This window comes from Terrapene carolina, unplaced genomic scaffold, assembly GCF_002925995.2.
Source record: "Terrapene carolina triunguis isolate 2854851 unplaced genomic scaffold, T_m_triunguis-2.0 Scaffold247, whole genome shotgun sequence".
Classification (NCBI taxonomy): Eukaryota; Metazoa; Chordata; order Testudines; family Emydidae; genus Terrapene; species Terrapene triunguis.
The window spans coordinates 9,283,441-9,305,814 of record NW_020664598.1 but is presented as its reverse complement, the minus strand read 5'-3'; the positions used below and the strand labels follow the sequence as shown (position 1 = coordinate 9,305,814).

The 22,374-nt window shown below is 44.6% G+C and overlaps 1 protein-coding gene across 1 annotated transcript in view; it reads left to right on the top strand.

The window, feature by feature from the left end:
* Positions 1–22,374, top strand: part of TXNRD1 (thioredoxin reductase 1) — a 42,609-nt gene that overhangs the window by 6,532 nt on the left and 13,703 nt on the right. Inside the window, exons 3-12 of the mRNA XM_029912809.1 lie at positions 2,665–2,774; positions 6,241–6,363; positions 7,551–7,623; positions 7,743–7,862; positions 9,072–9,217; positions 9,348–9,463; positions 11,899–12,124; positions 15,506–15,598; positions 18,152–18,228; positions 21,328–21,484. Coding sequence (XP_029768669.1) covers positions 2,665–2,774; positions 6,241–6,363; positions 7,551–7,623; positions 7,743–7,862; positions 9,072–9,217; positions 9,348–9,463; positions 11,899–12,124; positions 15,506–15,598; positions 18,152–18,228; positions 21,328–21,484 — 1,241 coding nt within the window. The remainder of the gene's footprint in view (positions 1–2,664; positions 2,775–6,240; positions 6,364–7,550; positions 7,624–7,742; positions 7,863–9,071; positions 9,218–9,347; positions 9,464–11,898; positions 12,125–15,505; positions 15,599–18,151; positions 18,229–21,327; positions 21,485–22,374) is intronic.

Below are 22,374 nucleotides of genomic sequence, written 5' to 3'. Positions count from 1 at the left end.
GAAACCCTGCTGGACAGAAGCCCCTACCCCACCACCCTGCTGTAAGGCAGAGGTCCCGAGCTCTCCCCACCCCCAAGTCTGGTAGGTGGAGAATGGGGGAGGGAGCATGGGGGCCTCCAAGAGCCACACTTTAACTCTATAAGAGCCTCATGCGGCTTGTGAGACACAATTTGGCCACCCTTACTATAGACTCTTCCTGGGAGTCCCCCTGCCACAGGACTGCTGCTTGGAGCGCTCCCTCTCAATAGAGCTCTTTCAGCCTTGATAGGAGTCAGGTGCTCATCAGGGAATCACCTGACTTCTTCCTTCCCATGTGCTTCTGATAATTGCCTCCACCAGGCCCAAACACCTTTTCGTAGAGGGTCTCTGCCTCAAACCAGGCTGCCCCTTAAAGTGGCAGACTTTCCTGTTACAGTTGGTTCCTACATAATGTTTCCCCAAAATAAAATATTAAGACTTTAACATAATTAATAACAATACCTAGTGCTTACATGATATGTATTTTCAGAGCACTTTACAGATATTAGTTAATTATTTTTCACAATAGCCTTGTGAGGTAGGTGAGTATCATAGGCACCGACTCCGGGGGTGCTCTGGGGCTGGAGCATCCACGGGAAAAAAACAGTGGGTGCTCAACATCCACCAGTGGCCCCCCTGATCAGCTCCTTCTTCCCCCCCCCGTGCCTCCCGCCCACCGTGGATCAGCTGTTCAGCAGTATTCAGGAAGCGCTGGGGGAGAGGGGTGGGGCAGGGCTGGGGCAGAAAGAGGTGAGGCAGGGCCAGGAAGAGGTGGGGTGGGGCCTTCGGGGAAGGGTTACAGTGGGGGCAGGGCTTGGGGTAGAGTAGGTGTTGAGCCCCCCAGGGAAATTAGAAAGTCGGTGCCTCGAGTGAGTATTATCCCTAAGTTACGGAGTAGGAAATAGTGAAGTTAAGGAAGGGCTAATTTTCAGTAAGTTGGTCTGTCTGCATATGAGTGCACAATTGTATTTCTCCTTTGTGTGCTCACTACCAGATATATATGCACATATCCAGGACAGGTGTGTGTCTAGCCATGTGCATGTGCAAACCAGAATTTGCACTGCACATCCTGTAGTAAGCAGGAGAAGTATGCACACAGCTAAATTCACACAAGTGCGCGCTGACCAACTTACTGAAAATCAAACCCTACATGACTTGACCAAAGTTACATGGAGATTCAGGAGCAGAGCTGGTCATAGAACCTGTCATGTGTGCAGACCTTGCCTCTCCTCTGCATTCAGTGCTGTGCCAGATCAGCACTCCCATCATCAGGATTGGAGAATGTCAGTTGTTTCTGCTAATTTGTTATACAGACCTTTTCTATGAACATAAGTGGGTAGTTTTTTTTTTCCACTTTGATGTCCAAGAAGGAGGTGCAAATCTCACCCAGCCTTCTGAAAAAGTACTCCACAGAATTGGCTTTCAATCAGTCACATTATCTTTGTCTTTAGTTGGGCATTCTAAGATTACACATAGCACTTTATATGTGAAATGATTTTGGCATTTGAGTTCTATGAAGTCAAAATTTCTGTCATATTTAGGGTTACCATACATCTGGGTTTTCCCGAACATGACCTCTTTTTTTGGTAGTCTGCTCTCTATCTGGGTGGATTTTTCAAATAAGAGGAAATGTCTGGGGGCTAGCGGAGCAGATGCTGCAGCTCAGAAAGAGTAGTCTCCATGCCCCAATCGGTCCCTTCCCTGCATCCGCAGCTGCTGGATCACACCCACCCCACCCCACCCCACCCCACCCCACCCTGGCCTGCCAGGTAAATGGAGCTGCCAAGCGCCTCTCAGCCGTGCTGCTTGTCGCGCTGCGGGGCCTTAGAGCCTGACCGAGAGAGTGACAGGGCCAGGCCAAGGCTCCCTGCCCTGGGATGGGGAGAGGCCCACAGACATTGACTGATGTGCTAGTGTTGTGTCCCGGTCCTGCACCAGCTGCCCTGCCACTTTGACAGGGAGTGCGACGTTAACCCCCACCTTGAGTGTGAGGCCACAGTATTCCCTCCAGCACTTCCCAGGTACCTCCTCCAGCACCCTCAAATACCCCTCCCAGGACACCCTCACCCCCTAAATACTCCTCCAGCACCCCCCAACTTAACCTACCCTCTAACTCTCCCCGCCCCCTCCTTGGCAGTGTCCTCTATTTGGGAATTTGAAATATGGTAATCCTAGTCATATTAACAGATGCAACTGAAGGAAGAGTTTTGAAGAAACTAACCAAAAGAGAACCATCCCAAACTTTTAATAAATTTTCATAAAAAACTAATGGATAATGAGGGTTTTTTTTCTGGAGAGCTGAGAGAGAAAAATATTGGTAGTAATTTTCTTTAAAACTTAAAAACGTAACCACAGAAAATCTAATTTCCCTGCTTTTTCCTAAATGTATTGTAAAACTGGCAGGAATCCTAGCCGATCAGTTTACTGGATTTCAGCAGACTAAAATATAGCAAGTCATTCTAACTTTGCATGTGACTCATCATTGCCTTAGGAAACAGGCTTGCATTGAAGTGTAATCCAGTTCATGGGGAAGTGAGTGATCATTCTTCAGAAACAGAAAGCCACGCCCCCCTGTGATTTCACTTCACAGTGTAGCCTTCATAAAGGAAGACTTTAGACTCTATTCTTTTGTACTTTATTTCACAGAGGATGGGCAGAAGCTGCAAGACGTACTGTATGAACTAACCATGGAAACTTCAGTACCAATTGTATTTGTGCAACGGAAGCAAATAGGAGATTATGACAAAACTTTAAAGGTAGGGGAAAAAACAATATGAATAGATCTTTTTAACTTTTTAGATTTGAAGGTAAGAATCAGTACAGATGCAGCCTTCCTTTTAACAGTGTGTAGTTCGGGGGTTTGTTTCAGCCTTGAGTCACAATCACCCTTTTCCCATACTACTGAATGGGAAGCAGGTCCTGGCAAGATCCCAGCTAAATCAGAGCAGAGCTCTGAAAGGGAGGCTGGGAAGGGGGAGAGGGGAAGGATCTTGATATGGAAAAAGTTGAGAACTACTGATGTAGTAAAGACTCTAAACAGTTTCATAACTTATGTGATGCAAAATGAAACATTCTTTTTTTAAAAAATTTCAAAGCATGACTTATAAAGTATCGTCTCTTCTCCAGATACACTAGACGTAGGCGTTATAGTCTCTTCTTATGATGTGTGCTTCATCAAGGATGCTTTTCTCACTAATTATGTTTGATGGTTATCTGATAGCTATTTTGTGACGGCTGTCTAGCCTCAGACAGGGCTGTCGCCATCAGGCAAACAAAAGGATGTGTTTTGGGGAGGAAGAGAGGTGGAGAGAAACAGCACACTTTCCTTTTAAACTTATTTCTATAAACTTGAACAGTGTGAAACAGTATTTCACTGAGTACAATAAATGCTTCCTTCCTAAGCTGTTCTAACAGAAATAGAACTTGAACCCAGCCATAGGGCAAAGGCCATGTTACAAAAGGGGAAACGAATCCAAAGTTTTAGATGCAATATTCTTTTTTCTGTGGGTTTTGTATGTGTGTGGTTACATGTTCCCAGCTACTGATGCCACTGATGCTTTCAGGGTTTTGTTTCCATTTTTAAAAAGCAGTCTGTGATTATCTAATGCTTCTGATTTAGCTTTCTACAGCCAAGTCTACACTACTGACTTTTGCCAGCATAGCTATGTTGGTCAGGGATGAGATGTGATCTGTGACTTAAAGAGCTGTGCTGGCAAAAGCCCCTAATGTAGATGCACTACACATGATGTCTGTTCAGTGTGAGAGTCACAATACATTGCATAGGGTAGAATATTAACTCTTTGGAAGATATGATATACTCAGTGAATGAAACTCCAAATAGAGAGAAATTTGTAGTGATTTCAATGAGGCTTTAGGGCATAAGGATGATTTGTGCTAATTTATCATATGTGTGATTTGTGATATAAATGACAGCACCATAATTTGTTGAGATGTTGTTTGCTTAGTGTGGGTTTTTTGGGGGGGGCAGGGAGATGGGTGGAGTATTGCCTGATCTGTTCATTTTTTACTTCCTGATTTTGTTCTGTGAATTAGTATTTTCTTAATATGTTTATCTGATGCATTTGTTCTTTTCATGTACTTTCACATCTTGATCCACGGGGATAATAACCTCGCAATGCAGTGCAAACAGCTAAATCAACAAAAACGTGCTTGGCATATAATTATAATAGATAGATAGATGCTTGAAGGGGGTCTTGAAATTTAGTCAGTTTAATGAAGTGAGTTAAAGGTATTGTCAAGTGCTATTCTTGTTCCCTGAATCCCTCTGCCAATTTTGGGGGTTTTGCCATCACGTTTTCCTGTGTTCTTTCTTGTTTTTCAATGATTTTCTCTCCTTGCTGTCTGAAAGAAACAGAACAATAAAGGAAGACACTAACAGACAGACAGCTATGTCTTTTCCTTTCTCTCCACCCCACCCTGATCCATGCATGGCTTTCAATCCCTTTGTGCTGAAGAGGGATTCATGCACTTCCCCCTGCTCTGGACACTGCAGAGGCTTCTCTGCTCAGTCAGGGGTCCATGCAGAAGTATACAATGGGGTAGGAGGATGCCTGTCATTCCCATTCTGACCTTGCAGAATTTATCCGGAGAAGGTTATTCAGCCCCAGCCTGGCTGTGTTACTGTTCTATGGAGCTCCACATTCTGAAATGAAGTTTCAGAATTACAAGATGCCAAATTTTCTGAAATACATTTTTTTTTTTAGTTTCAAATATTTTTTTTCTGTGGGAATGTCTGTCGAAATAACACCTTTTTTTCTAAATTCTTTGGTTTCAACAAAAATTCTGTCAAAAAGAGTTTTGATGAAAAATTTCCTTCCAGCTTTCTTCCAGTAGCTAACGAGCTCTCAGAAAGCTGTGTGGTTTCAAAGGTGGCTGTGTCCCTTTAACATACAGGCATGTTTATTTAGTATGGAAAGTCATTTGGAGCTATGCCCATGGACACCAGCTGAGGACCTGGTCCTTGCTCACTAGAGGTCTTATCTTGTGCCATTGGGGTCAATGGAAGTTTTGCCTGCAACATCAAGTATCAGGCCTTGTGGGGAAAAACCTTCATTTTTTTACTTAGTCTAAATCCCATTGAAATGAGGCCCCACGAATTTAATACAATGGCTGATTTTGGACAGAGGGATATGAAGATTAATGGAATGTGCTTTGTAGACTACAGCTGTCCAAATGCATGACTATTAGAGCAGAATAACAACAGCTAATCCACAAAAAGAGAACAGAAGCAAATTCATCCCTGGTGCAACTCCATTGACTTCATTTGACTTTCTTGCATTTGTTCCCATGATTCTGGAATGAAAGCTAAAACTATTATGTCAAACCTCAGGGAAAGCCACGTGCAAAAAACATTAAGTATAGTGTTCTTTTCTAAGAGACAGACTAGTTTATGTAGTTGGTAGAGTGGTAACTGAAGTTTGTTTAAAACTTTAGGGGATGTTTTCAGGGAGTATGCATTGCTGAATTTTCCTGCTCAGACATGCTGTGGAAAAAACAATTCTAGAAAAGGGTGGCGGCGGATGGGGGAATAATTATTTTAAAAACCCCAACAAATTATAGGCCTGTTGAATTCACTCTGTGTCAGCATATTATATAGTCTGAACAGCGACTAGGGCTGATTTAATGCAGTACATTGAACTGTTCAGACCAAACCTGCACAAAGGCAGCAGGTTCATATTTTTGTGTCTATGCAGGAAGCGGAGCTATTGGAGTATGGATTACAAAGATACAACCCTAAGGGCTAGTCTACACTTACCGGTTAGTTCGACGGCTGCGGATCGAAGTTCCGAGTTCGATTTATCGCGTCTGGTCTGGACGCGATAAATCGAACCAGGAAGTGATCCCCGTCGACTGCGGTACTCCAGCTCAGCGAGAGGAGTACCGCGAAGTCGACGGGGAGCCTGCCTGCTGCGTGTGGACCGCGTCTGAACCGCGGTAAGGTCGAAGTAAGGTATGTCGAATTCAGCTACGTTATTCACGTAGCTGAATTTGCGTACCTTACTTCGATTTGGGGGGTAAGTGTAGACCAGCCCTAAGAAGCTAACTGGGAGCAGTGTTTGCAAAATCAAAAAATACCCATTTCCTCCCTCCCCCAGCACCTGTTTCTCACTGGAAGTATTCATTTTGTCATTGATTCAGATTTGAGAGCTATGGATAATGCTTTTCTTTGAATAGATTTGTCTCTTTGTTTTCTTCTTTCAGGCACATAAGGAAGGAAAGATTCAAAAACTACTTGAAACAAAAGGACATGATCATGTACAGGATTCCTATGACTATGATCTCATTGTCATTGGAGGGGGTTCTGGAGGTCTGGCTGCTTCCAAGGTATGAGTGACAAAACGCAAATTTATGAGCCATTGATAATTGAGCAGAATACATCCTGAACATTTCAGGTCTGAATATCTCTAATATTGTAGAGACATCAAATTAATTCTTGTTCTTTTGTGGATCTTCCGGTGCTAGTCCCAGGGGCATGGTATCCTCATTTAAAGAGACAGTTGTTCTGAAGATGAAAAGTATGAAAATGTAACAAAGTGAATATAAAATAAAACTTGACCTTTTTTTCCTCTTCAAGAGCTGTTGTTAGAAAACTCTGGGAAAATATCTTGAGAGGTTTTCTTAGCATTTGGATTAAATTGCTGAGAGTATTTTAAAAGCTATTCTGAAATTATTATAAAAAAGTTTTTATTTTTGTCTGAGATTAATATCTACCTGGGAATCTTTCTGTGTGTGTGTGTGTGTGTACATAGACGTTCGTGTGCGCACACTTTTTTGTTTTTCATTTTTGGATCAGTCATTTTATTTTTAATGGAAGAAGTTGTATAAATTCATAGTTTCATAGAACGAAATCCTGGCCTCACTGAAGTCAGTGGGAGTTTTGCTTAACTAGCTGTGAGCCCCTCATATGATGGAATATAATTAATAACGCATGAGCCAGCTGTGGTCATTCAAGATATCAGGTTTACTAGTTTGAAAAACAAATGCCACTCTTGACATCTACAGATCATGAGCTAAATTCTGTATTCATGTATACCAGCACACCCACACTGAAGTGCAGGGGATGTGCAGAGATGTAACAGAGGGCAGAATTTGGTGCCGGGAGCCTTTATGCTGCTATAGGACATGTCAGATAAATGCAGTAGAAACACATTTTTAAAGCGAGAACCAGATAAATAATGTTGTTAGGAGGATTTTAAAACAAATGGAATGTTGAGAAATTTTTTAAGCAATATGACTGGCTGAAGTGGAGAGCATCAGTTCTTTAGCAGTGCCCTCAACCTACCAAATGAAACTGCATCACTTGTAGAAATCTATATGCCTGTTTCCCCTCCCTCTTTTCCATCTTGTAGATTAATCCTGAAGGTTAATGATCACCTGGCCATGCCTTTGCAACTCAATTGTTATTACATAATTAAAAATGACATTGATTTTCAGCAGTGTATGATGCTATCATGTAGTATGGATATAAGTTCTAATATTTAGATATTTGTGTTGTTTAATTTGTTCTCCAGGAGGCTGCCAAGTATGGCAAGAAAGTGCTGGTGCTGGACTACGTTACTCCTACTCCTCAGGGAACTAGATGGGGTAAATTTCTGCTGAATACAGTCATGTTGTTATAAAGGGACATTTCTTATTTAAAAACTCAGATTCTATTTTAGGACAGAGCACATTCATACATAAAACATATTCTATTCCTCTCTTAGGTCTTGGAGGGACATGTGTAAATGTGGGTTGTATACCTAAAAAACTGATGCACCAGGCAGCTTTGCTAGGACAAGCCTTACAAGATTCACGCAAGTTTGGATGGCAGTTTGAGGAGAAAGGTATAGAAATTTTTAAAAAAACATATCTTTTAATTTTCATGTACCTCATTCAGAACTCTATCCTGCAAGGTGCTGAGCACTCCAGAACCTCTGCTGCAAAGCAATTCAGATTGTGCTAGCTTTAAGAAGGAGTGGTACCATTGAGCAGGGCCGGCTCCAGGCACCAGCCGAGCAAGCTTGTGCTTGGGGTGGCAGATTGTACGAGGCGGCATTCCGCCCCATCCTAGGGCGGCACGGCCACTTTTTGTTGTTGTTGTTGTTGTTGTTGTTCCGCTCCGGCTGCCCTGTAGGGGGCGGCGGCGTGGAGGAGGGGAGCGCCCTGCAGCAAGCCTGGCAGGGCAGCCCGCGTCCTTCCCTCCCAGCCGACCGGAGTGGCGGGGAACCCTCCCAGCAGGCGGCATGGTGGTCGAGGCCGCGTGGCAGTGCCCCGCTGAAGCCCTGGCCGCCACCCTTCTCTCCCCCCCCACTCCCTCACCCTCCCCTGTGTGCAGCGCAGGGAGTCCCCCTGAACCCTGGCTCCAGCCACGCCGCAGGTTTTTGGGTTTTTTTTGCTTTGCCGCCTCTCCTTTTTATTTTTTATTTTATTTTTTTTATTTTTTTGCTTGGGGCGGCAAAAAAGCCAGAGCCAGCCCTGCCATTGAGTTCAGTGGGATGACACACATGCTTAAATACATTACAGGATCAATTTTTATAGCCCATTGATTCCTTCCAACTTTAATATAATGAACCCTACATGTCCATATATGTGGGTCTGGATTTGATGCAGGCATGCTCCCGTAAGTGGGAATATGCCGAGGCAATTCTCAAAGAGACGTAACCTGTTCATGTTTTAACAGACACCTGCTCACAACAGTTGTCAGCAGAATAATATTGATACTGAGATAAAGCTACAAGCTTCAAGGGTTAAAAAAAATAGGAAATGACAAGATGTTGAATGGCTTGGTCGGAGCCCACTGATAGCAAAATGCTTGCCTGCCACTGTTGTTGCAGCCATGTGGTAAGCACTGTAGGTCAGACTTACCACTACCTTATTCCAACTTTTTGCTGGTGTAACTCATTAGATTTCAGGGGGTACACCAGGGTGAAACAGGAGTAACACAGTGGTGAATTGGGCCCTGTGTGACTACTGTTATGTGAGAGCCCTGTTGGAAGGCTGGGGAAAATGAAGGATAGACAGGTTAAAAGCTGGACATCTTTTTGTTTCTTCAGCAGTCAAACACAGCTGGGAGACGATGACAGAAGCTGTTCAGAATTACATTGGCTCTCTCAACTGGGGCTACAGGGTGTCTTTGAGAGAGAAGAAGGTCACATACGAGAATGCTTTCGGAGAATTTGTTGGCCCGCACACAATTAAGGTACCGAATAGCAATGTGTCCTCTAGCCCTTCTTTACTATTTTTGGACAAAGATGCTTTTCTGACACACAACAATCTTCTTGTTGGTAAGAGTGTGAAATACAAACTATGTCTTGTTGCTTTGCATATAGGCAACAAATAACAAAGGAAAAGAGAAATTTTACACAGCGGAGAAATTTCTGATTGCCACTGGTGAAAGGCCGCGCTACCTGGGTGTCCCTGGAGACAAGGAATACTGCATTAGCAGGTAAAAATGGGCAAGAATGCAGAATAATCCACTATGCCTATTTTAAAATGGTCTCCTATGGTGTGAGTGCTGCAGGTTGTAAGAGAGTAGGGGTGCTGAGCATGGTGCGTCATTACTCATGGCCCTGTAAAGTAACACAAGTGGAGGAGAATGGCCATGGCAGAATAATGGACCAGCAAGAACACCAGACCTAGCATACATCACGAGGCTGTGAGCACTTAGCTATGAGCCATGTTTCATGCGACCCTTTGGTAGTACTACTCCTGGCTGACAGCAGCAGTAATTGAGGATGCCATAAATGAGAATGCCAGAATGCCCATAATTTGCATTAATTCATCAGGCCTATCTCCATCCCCATCGCACTCATTTCCTCCCTATTCACCTGCGCCCGGTTCAGTGCAGCTGTAGTGGTTTGTTCAAGTCGAGGAGCACTGTACACTTAGAGGAAGCCTCTCTGCACAAGTGCTGAGGAAATCCTGAGTCTGAAAGCATTTCCACTTCTACAAGTCAGCAGTCTGTATAAACACATGCAGCGAGCTGAAGTACTGTTGACCCAAGAAATACTAGAGTTTTTGTTGTGAAACCACATGAAATTTGCCTGTCTTCTTGTCTTGTTACAACCTTGAAACTCAATCCAGGTTTCCAAAGAAGTTCATAAAATTTCATGAATTTTATGGGTAAATGCGAACCGATTTATGACTCTGTGAAAGCCACACAAAACTTGTGGCTTTACAAGGTTTTAACACACATCCAGGTGAAATGCAGTGGTTTCAACTGAGTTTAGCTTTTAGATTCTTTGGAGCATGGAACCAAAGACAAAAATTATGGGCATGCAAACCTATGTGAGTCAAAACAAATAAAAAGTTTGAATAAACTCCTATGAATGGAAACAGCCAAATTTCACACTTCTCTACTAACAGGAAGTGGTGAGAGTGGACATCTTTTTTATATATATTACATACAAAAAACTGTTAAAAGAACATTAAGATTGCAAAGTCAAGCAGGCACTCAGGAGTTAGGAAATGCCAGAATAGTTTGCCTGTCAATCTCAATCCGGTCCCTTTGTGTGCATGCATTATAATACAGACTTTAATTACATGATCACATTGTTTTTTCTACAGTAGCTTTTTCAGGGAGAATCCTGCTCAGTCCCTGCAGTCCTGGGCTGGAGCATGCTTATTATAGACGGAATCCTTGGAGAATTTAGCTGCCAAACTCTAACAAATCTCTACTAAGCATGTGGAATGCATCCGTTGCCAGATTGCAAGCCATTGCTCTAAAGCAGGGGTTCTCAAACTTCATTGCACCGTGACCCCCTTCTGACAACAAAGATTACTACACGACCCCAGGAGCAGGGAACAAAGCCTGAGCCCACCCAAGCCCCTCTGCCCGGGGTGAGGGGGGGCAATTCCAAAGCCTGGTGGGGCCAAAACTGAAGCCCAGGGGTTTCTGCCCCAGGCCGGGGGCCTGTAACCAGAGCCCTGCCACCCAGGGCTGAAGCCCTCAGGCTTTGACTTTGACCCCGGGTGGCTGGGCTTGGGCTTTGGCCCTGGGTGGTGGGGCTCGGGCTTTGGCCACAGGCTTCAGCAAGTCTAATGCCACCCCTGGCGACCCCATTAAAACGGGGTCCCGACCCACTTTGGGGTCCCGATCCATAGGTTGAGAACCGCTGCTCTAAAGCATGGTGGAGCTAAAGCCTCTCCACAAAACAGTTGAAAGAAGTTATTTTGCTCATATTAAACAATTACATTTTCCTACTTTCCTTCTTGGAAACAGTTGAACTGTATTTGCTGAAACATTTTTTAAAAAATCCAGCCCGAAGCAGACACTCATGTTGGAAAACTTCAGCCCAAACAGTTAAAGTTTAGCAAACTTATATATAACTGTAAATAAGGGCTTTTAACAGGAAGCTGCAGGAAACCTTAATTACGTGTGGACCTAATAGCCCCACCTATAGTTATGGTTTGTGCACATTTGTTATATTGTTTTATTTGCATATTGGTTGTATTTTTAATATTCTGTATAACACTGATTAAAATAAAATCTTAAAAAAAAGTCCAGATGGTACATTTATCTACATACTGAACCTTCTTCCTTGTGAACAGTTAACTCATTACAACACCATTTGCAATGAGATTCAAATTTAAGAAAAGCAGACACTAAGATCTGCACAGCTGCTTATACTTTATTGTAAACAATCCATAATTTTTTTTTGTAATTTGGACAAACTGAGAGGCAAACTAGAGTATTCCACATTCATTTTTGATGCTCCTAATTAGAACTTCTCTGCCATGTGTTGACCTCAGATTCCAATTATGTACATAGTGAATTCCTAGTTCTAAAGATTTCCTGTTTTCGCTATAGAAAAATAGCTATCGGTTGTAAAGCATTGTCTTAAATAGTCTGTCTAATTTAATATGTTTTATTTTTTTCAGTGATGATCTCTTCTCTCTGCCTTACTGTCCAGGGAAGACCCTGGTGGTTGGAGCTTCCTACGTTGCCCTTGAATGTGCTGGATTTCTTGCAGGTCTTGGTTTGGATGTAACTGTAATGGTACGATCCATCCTTTTAAGAGGATTTGATCAGGAAATGGCAAACAAAATTGGGGAACATATGGAAGAACATGGAGTCAAGTTTATTAGAGAGTTTGTGCCAACTAAGGTAAGCCTTTTCATTGGAACATTTGAAAGTGGTATATAAACATAAATGAAAGCAATGTTCAGATTATAGTATTTTAAGAAGCATGAATTATCTATCTTAATGACAACAAAAAGTTTAATCCATATTATTGGATATGCTAAAACATAAGTAAGGTTAATTTTTATTACCTTGTAACTGACTGTGTAGTTTTCAATTAGATAAAGTTTATAAAAATCAGTCTAGTTTAATTATTTAAATTGCCTGAGGTTTTAAAATTCTTTATAAGAATTAGATTCTTTAGCCTCCTGTGCTAAAAATATTGTTGGAAATGAAGGTCCTGATTCTGCAAACATTTAATGCACATGCTTAACTTTGAGTATGTGAATAGTTCCAGTGAAGTTAGCAGCACTATTCACATACTCAGAGTTAAGCATATGCATAAGTTTTTGCAGAACTGGGGCCAATGCATCGAAAGCGTTCACATTACATGAGGCTAAACTGAATGCCAGTTTCAGTTTGTAACGTTCTGAGCCTCCAAATGCTTACTGCAGTACCTAATGTTTACTACCCAGTAGAGTCAAGGGGAGCTATCCTTGGATATTAACTACTAAGTATGGTAGTAAGTATTTGCAGCATAATGCCTTAAATTTGCAAGGTGACAAGAAAATTCTTTTCACTGTGCAATAAAAAGAAGAAGAATGTTTATCTGATTATTTTATTGAAAATATTGTAAAAAATCAAATACCAACCACCTTGCAGTTTAGTCCCCAATCGTGCAAATAATTACACATGTGTCTATCTTTACTCATATGTAGTGTTTGCAGGATGGGGATCCCCAGATATGGACTCCTGCACTTGTGGCTTTAATGGAACTATGTGTGGGCATTGGGATCCACACCATAAGATCCCAATGCAGGACTGGGGCTTAACTGTAAAAATATACAATTGTATCTTTACAGTGTAAGATAATGGTTAAAATAAGGCAACAAAAAGGTCCTGATTTGGCAAAGCACGTAAGCACATGCTTAACTTTGACTTTATGCATATGAGTAAGCCTGGTAAAGTTACGCATATTCTTAGATGAATTAAGGCCATAAAAAGGACCCATAGAGCTTTTTTGTCCTTTATGTAAAATTACTATCAAAAACCAGGGCGGGTGCCAACAGCATTTGCTTAATGATTAGGGTTTAATTATTATAAAACGGGAAAGGAATTACGAAACAACTTCCATTAGGCGCTAAGCCAATACATTATAATGTTTTAGGTGTTCAAGGATTAAAAATTAAATAAAATGCATTCCATTCTTTTCACTCCTAGCGCACCAGGGGGTAGGCTTAAAAAACAAGTGTGTGTGTGTGTGGGGGGGGGGGAATTGCCAATTTCTATAGTGTGAACTCACTCTGTTCTCATAAAGGATAAGAGATTTATCCCGAAAGGTTAGAGGGGAGATTGCAAGGAATTTTCTGTTCTTATTCATGCATAAACTGTAGCAATCCCTAGGCATATGAAAAAGAGAGAGCTGAATGTTTAGCTTCTAATTGCTCCATATTTAGTGCAGCAGTTTTTATTGGACCCGATCCTACAAGATGCTGAGCCTTCCTGTAAAGTGCTGAGTACTCTCCACTCCCATTGAAGTCACAAGTGCTCAGCACACTGCAGGATTGAGCCCATTCTGCATTACTTGCAGAATATATTTTTGACTGTTGCATACTGTGTCTCTGCTACCTTGCCATTGACTTCAGTGGGAGCCGGATTCAGTCCTGTATCCATTCAGGAATATCCTTTGACATTAAAGTCTCAGATGGCTGGGCAGATTTTCAGCAGCCAGCTTCCTTGTTTTCCTTTTTGGCACTGTGTTTGAAGTTATGTACATTCCATTTTAGTATCAAGCCTTGTGTTGAATGTTGTGAGACAGCGGATGCATCAACCTAAATCAGTAGTTTTCAAACTGTGGGTCGCGAGCCAGTACTGGGTTGCGGAATGTAAGGCACTGGGTCGCGGCGGCTCTGGTGAGCACCGCCGACCGGGGTGTTAGAAGTCCCGTCGGCGGTGCTGCCCAGCTAAGGCAGGCTAGTCCCTACCTGTTCTGACACCGCACTGCGCCCCAGAAGTGGCCAGCAGCAGGTCCGGCTCTTAGGTGGGGGGGGCCACAGGGCTCCGCATGCTGCCCCACCCTGAGCACCAGCTCCGCACTCTCATTGGCTGGTTCCCAGCCAATGGGAGCTGGGGGTGGCAGTGCCTGCAGGCGAGAGCCATGCAGAGCTGCTTGCGTGCCTCCGCCTAGGAGCCGGACCTACTGCTGGCCGCTTCCAGGGCGCATCACGGTCCGTGGTGCCAGGACAGGCAGGAAGCCTGCCTTAGCACCCCCGCTGCACCATGGACCAGGAGCCGCCCAAGGTAAGCCCGCGTCCCTGCCCCAGCCCTGACCCCCCCCAACCCAGAGCCCCCTCCTGCACCCCAAACCCATCATCCCCAGCCCCATCCCAGAGCCTGCACCCCCAGTCCAGAGCCCTGATCCCCTCCCACACCCCAAGCCCCTGCCCCAGCCCAGAGCCTCCTCCCACACACTGAACCTCACCCTGCAGCCCTCACCCCCGCACTCCAACCCTTTGTCCCAGCCTAAGCCTCTCCCATAGCCTAAACCCCTCATCTCCAGCTCTGTTGGGTCGTGGGCATCAACAATTTTCTTCAACTGGGTCGCCAGAAAAAAAGTTTGAAAACCATTGCCCTAAATAATACTGTGCTGATTCAATGCAACCTGTAAAATGGGTCCAGTGGCACAAAGATTTTAAGAAATTGTTAGGAAAAAATTGCCTTTTCTGTGCCTAAATACTGTAATATAAAATAATCACGAGAACAGTTGTTACAGTTTATTATTCTGGGTTGCTAGGTAATTATGCAGTAAAACTGTCCCTGAAAATTTCATACCATGGTAAAGGGCTAGATTGTGTTTTATAAACCGCCCCAGGTCAGAGGCAGCATGGAGCCTCACGGCCTCTGGGGAAGCACAGAAAGGGATTGTACTTTAGGAGGCACAGTCTTTCACATGGCTCAGAGTGAAAAGGAGGTGTGGCACTACAGAGAACCACTGCATGGATTTGCAACCTAAATAGATTCAGAGTCTGTTCTTTAATTTTGTTTGATTAAATGTTAGTTTCCCTTTGGTGAGAGCAGATCCTGTGTATTCATCAAAGGAAAGAAAGTGCCATGGAAAAGATTGTGATATATCTTGCTTTTGAAGTGTCCATAGGATCATTCTCAGAGTGGAGACCTAGCTGCAATTAGATACTCAATTTCTGTCTTTCACTCTGTTATGCTAGGGTGAAAACAGCTGCAGCGTTAGCATTTTACTCCTGCATATCTCCCGTTTGGAAAGTAAAGCTTAATTTTCAAATATTGTAGGTCGAACGGATTGAGGAAGGAACTCCTGGCAAATTGAAAGTCATAGCCCAGTCCACAGACGGCAGGGAAATAATTGAAGGGGAATACAACACTGTAAGTAATTCATAATGGTGCCTTCACATTGATAAAGAAGAGCATGGAAAAACCTTTCAGTGAACGTTAAGATTTAGTGCTGCTGGAGAGATCTTCTGGAGATTGAAGTGGTTTTTATTATTCAGGCCTTGTCTACACTACTGCGGTAAGTTGACTTATTCATGTAGCTGGAGTTGACATAGCTTAAGTCAACTTACCGCGGTGTCTATGCTCTTCCATTGATTTACCTTATTCTTCTCATTCTGGTGGAGTACCTGAGTCGACCGGAGAGCGCTCTGCGGTCGATTTTAGCGGGTCTTCACTAGACCCGCTAAATGGATTCCTGTTGCACTGATTGCAGCAGCATTGATCCCCGGTAAATATAGACGTGGCCTCAATGTCAAGATGTGTTTCCTGTATATCTGCAACAGATGGTGAGTAAAATTTGCAGAAGCACTTAAATGGCATAAGAGCATGAGTCCCACTGACTTTCAAGGGAACTTGGGCTGCTTGAGCCACTTAGCTGCTTTGAAAACTTTACTCATTAGGTTTTAGGGAGTACAGGGGTCTGCAGGTGTGGAGCCACTTGCAGGATTTGGCCCTAAGGAGTTACCCACGATAAACTATTGGTAAAGGAGGATACATAATGGCTTCTACTACAGCTGCAGCATGCTACTGCAATATTAGCATACAACAGATGGACTCTGTAAAAAACAGACACAAATAAACCTGGTCCCTTCTCAAGACCAACTGGTGAAACAACACTTACATGAAATCACCCAATGCCTAATACAGTGGTCCCCAAACTTTTTACCTCATGCCTCCCGCTTGCTCCTGTCCATGTTTCCACCCTCCCCCCCGGGACTGGGAGCGGGGCCGCGACTGTGTGGGTGGGGGGGAGGGAAGGAGAATGTGGACAGGAATAAGGGGGCCAAAGCTGGGGGTGGGGCCAAGAGTGGAGCTCTGGGCGTGAGGCTGGCAGCTGGAACCCCAGGCGCAGGGCCGGCAGCAGGGCATGGGGTCGGCAGTGGGGCGCGGAGCCAGCAGCCAGTGCTGGGGTCAGGAGCGAAGGTGGATGGAGCTCCCTCCTCGCCCCCTGTGGGGGATGACCTGGGCCCCAGCCACCCCTTCCCCCGAACATTCCTCTGCACCCCCCTGGGGGGGGCATGCCCCACAGTTTGCTGACCTCTGTCCTAATGGCTAGGCTAAAGGACAGCTAGGGAAAGCTATACTTATTTATGTAATGACAAAACTAAAATAGTATATTTGTGTGTGTGTGTATTATATATATTTGATTGTTGCCCTTTTCCCCTCACTTTTTTGCATGCCACTCATTTTCTTAGGCCCTGATCCTGAAAAGACTTATGTACACAAAGTCAATGAGACTACTTACAGTGCATAAAGTTAAGCCTTGTGAGATCCGGGCCTTTGATTGTAAGTGCTTGAGGGCACGGACTTGTCTACCTCAATGTATGTACAGAGCCTCTGTGTATCTCAGTGTATCACACTGGGGCCTCTGGGTACTACCATAATACAAATGTTTAATAATAATTGTGCTGTGTGACATTAATTACTTACTTCCCTTTTTTTCTGACTTACGCTAGTGAGAAGTCCAGGTCTCAAAACTTGAGCCATCTCTTCGTAAAGAAAGCTGCTGATTTCCCACCACCAATACCCCTGCACTGACTATATCACCTTGACCTCTCCTTCTCGAGGGCTGTCATCCCATTTAGGACCAATGAGCTGATGTGTCAGCTCAGTTAAGAATGTAATCAGTTACTCTGCTGGAGAACTAAATTTAGCTGAACCATCTGGTAGTATTACATATCTGATGTGCTCAGTCACCCAGCAGGGATGAGAGGGAGTTTTTGAACATGTCTTCAACAGTTCTTAGTGGTTGGATGTGTGACATTGTGAGGGCTGAAGCAACTCCTTGACCATAGTTGCAGATCTTGAGGGACCCTTTTTTGGGAATCTACCATGCTCAAAGAGGTGGCCAGTTGATGGGATAGGTGAAGAATTTCACCTGGCCTGGCCAACATTCTGAGCAGATGCTTGTGTGGAGGTAAGAGATAAGTCCTCTTTAACAATCATCTTGCTTAGGGGACATATCTAGACATAGCTGCTTGGGGTTCCAGAGCCAAAACAAAAAGAGGGAACCGTTTTGCTCTCTTCTTATTTGCCAACGCCTTTGAGTTTCCTAATTAAGGAAGCCTTTCATTAAAGAACTGTTGCAGAGTCACGTCTTGATTTTTTTTTAAAAAAAGTGTCATAATACTTCTGTATCACAGATGAGAGAATGGAGAGACAGGATCTGATCTGCATTTGGGGATGTTTTCTTGAGGGAAGATATTTAACTGGGCTTAATGCTAAAAATATCAGCTGGCACCATTAGCTCATGGAAGAGGCAGGGATTGTCTCTAACTTTGTGCTTGTGCAATGCTTTGCACAGTGGGATTCTGATTGGGCCTCTGGCTATTACCATAATACAAATAAGATATAATAACAGATAAGTATGCAAATGCCCTTCCATGCTCTTAGGAAATCACTAATATGTGCGCTGATGTTTTTCAGGTGTTGTTAGCAGTAGGAAGGGATGCATGCACAAGAACAATCGGCTTAGACAAAGTCGGAGTGAAGATCAATGAAAGGTAAGGACAAACTTTGCAGCTCCTAATTATTGTGTTGATATGATTTACTATTGCAACATTAGTTATATAAGACATAAAAGATTTAATTTTTGAGACCCTTATTTTTCTTTCCATTTCACTTATATGGCAGTAGAAAACCTCTTAGCAGATAGCCGCCCTTTACTAAATACACAAAATGGACAAACTCGGCAGTAATGCAAACATAGTCTGTTTTACCTAGGTTCTTATACAGTCCTTGTCACCATGGTATCTCTCACCGCCTTCCAGCAGTGCATTAAGCAGCGTGACTAGCATCTGTCACATGGTTCATTCTTTCTCTCATCCTCTCCACAGGGGGAGAATTGTGTCTGCACTGTAGTGTTTTAGTAGGGGTTTGTTTGTAAGATTTTTTTTGTTTCTTTTTTAATGTACATGTGTGTTTAAGTGAGAAAGCAAGGTTGTAGAAATGCACCTTGCCCTTCAAGTGGAAGGTAATGAGGTGTGTGATGGTCCTTAGTTCTTGGGGGAGTTCATTCCACAGTGTGGAACTGGCCCCCTCAAAAAATATTCGTTCTCTTGCACAGACAAGCTTCTCCCTCACTGTAGGGAGCATGTTGTGCCAGAGGAGTGGCATTGTCAGCCATAGTATTCATCCTGAAGTTGATCTTTTAAATAGTCTAGGCCAGGGGTGGGCAAACTTTTTGGCCTGAGGGCCACATCTGGGTGGGAAAATTGTATGCAGGGCCATGAATGTAGGGCTATGGCAGGGGTGTGGGGTGTGGGGTGCAGGAGGGGGATCAGAGCAGGCGGTTGGGGTGCAGGAGGGGTGCAGGGATGTGGCAGGGGGCTCAGGGCAGAGGGTTGGGGGCTCAGGGCAGGGGATTGGGGTGCAGGAGGGGTGCGGCAGGGGGTTGGGGTGTGGCGGGGGCTCAGGGCAGGGGGTTGGGGTGTGGCGGGGGCTCAGGGCAGGGGACTGGGGTGTGGGGTGCAGGAAGGGTTCAGGGTGCAGGCTCCGGTCCGGCGCTGCTTACCTCTAGTGGCTCCGGGGTGGCAGCAGCACACAGCGGGGCTAAGGCAGGATTCCTGCTTACCCTGGCCCCGCGCCACTCCCGGAAGTGGCCAGCATGCCTGACGGTGGCTCCGGTGGGTGGGATGGGGTGGGGTAGGCAGCTCCGCCGCGCACTGCCCTTGCCTGTGGGTACCACCCCCGAAGCTCCCATTGGCTGCAGTTCCCCATTCCCGGCCAATGGGAGCTGCAGGGGGCGGTTGCTTGGGACATGGTGCTGGTTGCTTCCGGGAGTGGCACGGGGTCAGGGCAGGCAGGGAGCCTGCCTTAGCCCCGCTGAGCCACGGGGCTGTCAATCCCATGGGCTGGATTGAAACCCTGACGGGCTGGATCTGGCCCGCGGACCGTAGTTTGCCCTCCCCTGGTCTGGGCTCAGGCTATGGAGTGCCTTGAAGAGAAGGACTGCAACCTAGAACTTGATGCAGTATTCTACGGAAGCCAGTATAGAGAGCAGAAGACAGTTCTGATGTGCTCACAAGTAGCCCAGGTTGCTGAGGAGATGTGCTGAACTGGTTGGAATCTCTCTACACCTATAGTGTCTCCATTTATTGTTTTCTTGGAAACAACAAAAGACACTTCCCTGATGCCAGGACCTTCCCCAGCCACATTCTAAAGTCCCAGTGTAAGTCATGGAGGGTGGTAGAGCTCTTAAAATAAAAAGTTAGAGAATTTTTATAATGGGAAGTGTGAAGTGACCTTAGTATAGGAGTGTATAGTGGTCCCACTATAATTCCTGCAGTCAGTACTGTTGGTTGTTACCATGAGATGAACATCTGTGCAGAATTCCTTATCTACCTTTTCTCCTCCCTTCAGTGCCTATTGCGCTATTTACTTACTAACAACCTGTGAATTATTAATATTTTAATAACTTATTAAATATAACATTTAGAAAAATTCTTGTTAGTTGCCCTTAGATGGGATGGTCTAGAACAGTGATGGGCAACTTGCAGCCCACAGGCCGCACACGGCCCGTCAGGGTAATCCTCTGGCGGGCCGCCAGACAGTTTGTTTACATTTGCACGGCTGCCCGCAGCTCCCAGTGGCCGCAGTTTGCCATTCCTGGCCAATGGGAGCTGTGGGAAGCGGCAGCCAGCACGTCCCTGTGGCTCGCACCGCTTCCCACAGCTCCCATTGGCCGGGACTGGCGAACCACGGCCACTGGGAGTTGCGGGCGGCCGTGCAAATGTAAGCAAACTGTCTGGCAGCCCACCAGCAGATTACCCTGTTGGGCTGCAGGTTGCCCACCACTGGTCTAGAAGCTTGAACTGAATGTCTGGCACTTAAAGTGGAAGACTGAGGGTTAGGGCCGCAGTAGCAACTTCTACCATCAGGTTGGATTATCAGCAATAGAGAAGCTCTGCTTCTGCTCCAAAGCTTGTGTGGGAGAATATCTCCTGTTTTGGGTCCTGGAGATTCTCTGTACCCAACGCAGCTACTGGGGGTGGGTGCTGAGAAGAGGATCCAGGTCCCACCCTATAACTCTGTAATTCAGAAGCCTGACTGCTGCTTCAAGAGCTCAGGTCCTTAACTGGTGTGTAAATTGGTGTAGCTTCGGTTGGAGAGACGCTGGTTTGCACCAGCTTAGATTCTGGCCCAAGACTGTAACACAGCGTTGTTTGGCTACTTGAGGTGTCTGAGGGCTGGTCTACACTGGGGGGGGGGGGAATCGATCCAAGATACGCAACTTCAGCTGTGCGAATAGCGTAGTTGAAGTCGAAGTATCTTGGATCGAATTACCTGGGGTCCAGACGGCGCAGGATCGACGGCCGCGGCTCCCCCGTCGACTGCGCTACCGCCGCTTGCTCTGGTGGAGTTCCGGAGTCGACGGGGAGTGCGTTCGGGGATCGATATATCGCGTCTTAACTAGACGCGATATATCGATCCCGGATAAATCGATTGCTACCCGCCGATACGGCGGATAGTGAAGACGTACCCTGAGAGAAATTCAGTATGTATCCTTCTCATAGAGCTAGAGAGCTTTACTTCTACAGGTTATTAATATTTTACTCCTCCAGTCTCCAATATTGAGTTACTTCATGCCTTGTCTCTTCTAGATCAGGAAAAATTCCTGTCAGTGATGAGGAACAAACTAATGTGCCTTATATTTATGCCATTGGAGATGTGTTGGAGGGCAAGCTGGAGCTCACACCAGTGGCAATCCAAGCAGGTAGATTGTTGGCTCGAAGGCTTTATGCTGGAGCAACCTTAAAGGTAAGCAAGCAATTAGCATGAAGCACTGTCATTGTGCTATATGAAGCATATTGGACTATATATTCATAGCATCTTTTTTAAGCATTAGCTTTGTTTATTCTTCAGCTTTCCTCCTTTGCAAAGATATTACTGCAGACATGTTCTGTCTATAGTGCAGGACAAAATTAATACCTTAAGAATGCAATAAAGGTCTGATTTTTATCTAGTATAAGTGGGGTTTTTCTTTCTCTCTGAGAGTGTAATAAGAAAGTGAACTGAGGCCATTTTGACTAAATATTACTGCTATCCTATAAATGTCAGCAGTAGCCATAGTTTCATTAAACTAACTCTCATTCACAGGCAATTTAGTAAATCTGCTTATTGTCCCTAAATAGACAATAAAAGGGTTTCAGGATCCTAGGTGATGCTGTTAGTTCTCAGAGCTATTTGAACTAATATCTTTAACTTCCCATCTTTGTGTTTTCATTATAATGCAGAACTCTAAGTCCTTTGACATTTTAAAATATGTATAGAAGAAAGGTCTGATACGTTAGTGGAGCAACATACTTTCACTTATAGGGTCTGGATCACCACTGCGTATTTCCATTTTACATCAGTATAACTCCGTTGAAGCCAGTGGAGTAACACAGTGCCCAGTCAGGCCTTATAATCTTTATATGAAAAGGGAAAAAATGTGTCCCCAAAGTGCTTTTCCATCTATCTAGGTACTCAAATGGCCCCCAATCATTGAATCTGAATGCAAGGATTTTATCTTGCAAAGACTTCCGTGTTGATATCAGATTCAATTGTTAACCAGTCTTGGTTTCAGGTTGGCCGGTATTGCAGTAACAGACGTCTGAACCAATGAGCATAGTGCCATTTCCTCAGCCAGGCAAACTTTAATAAATCCA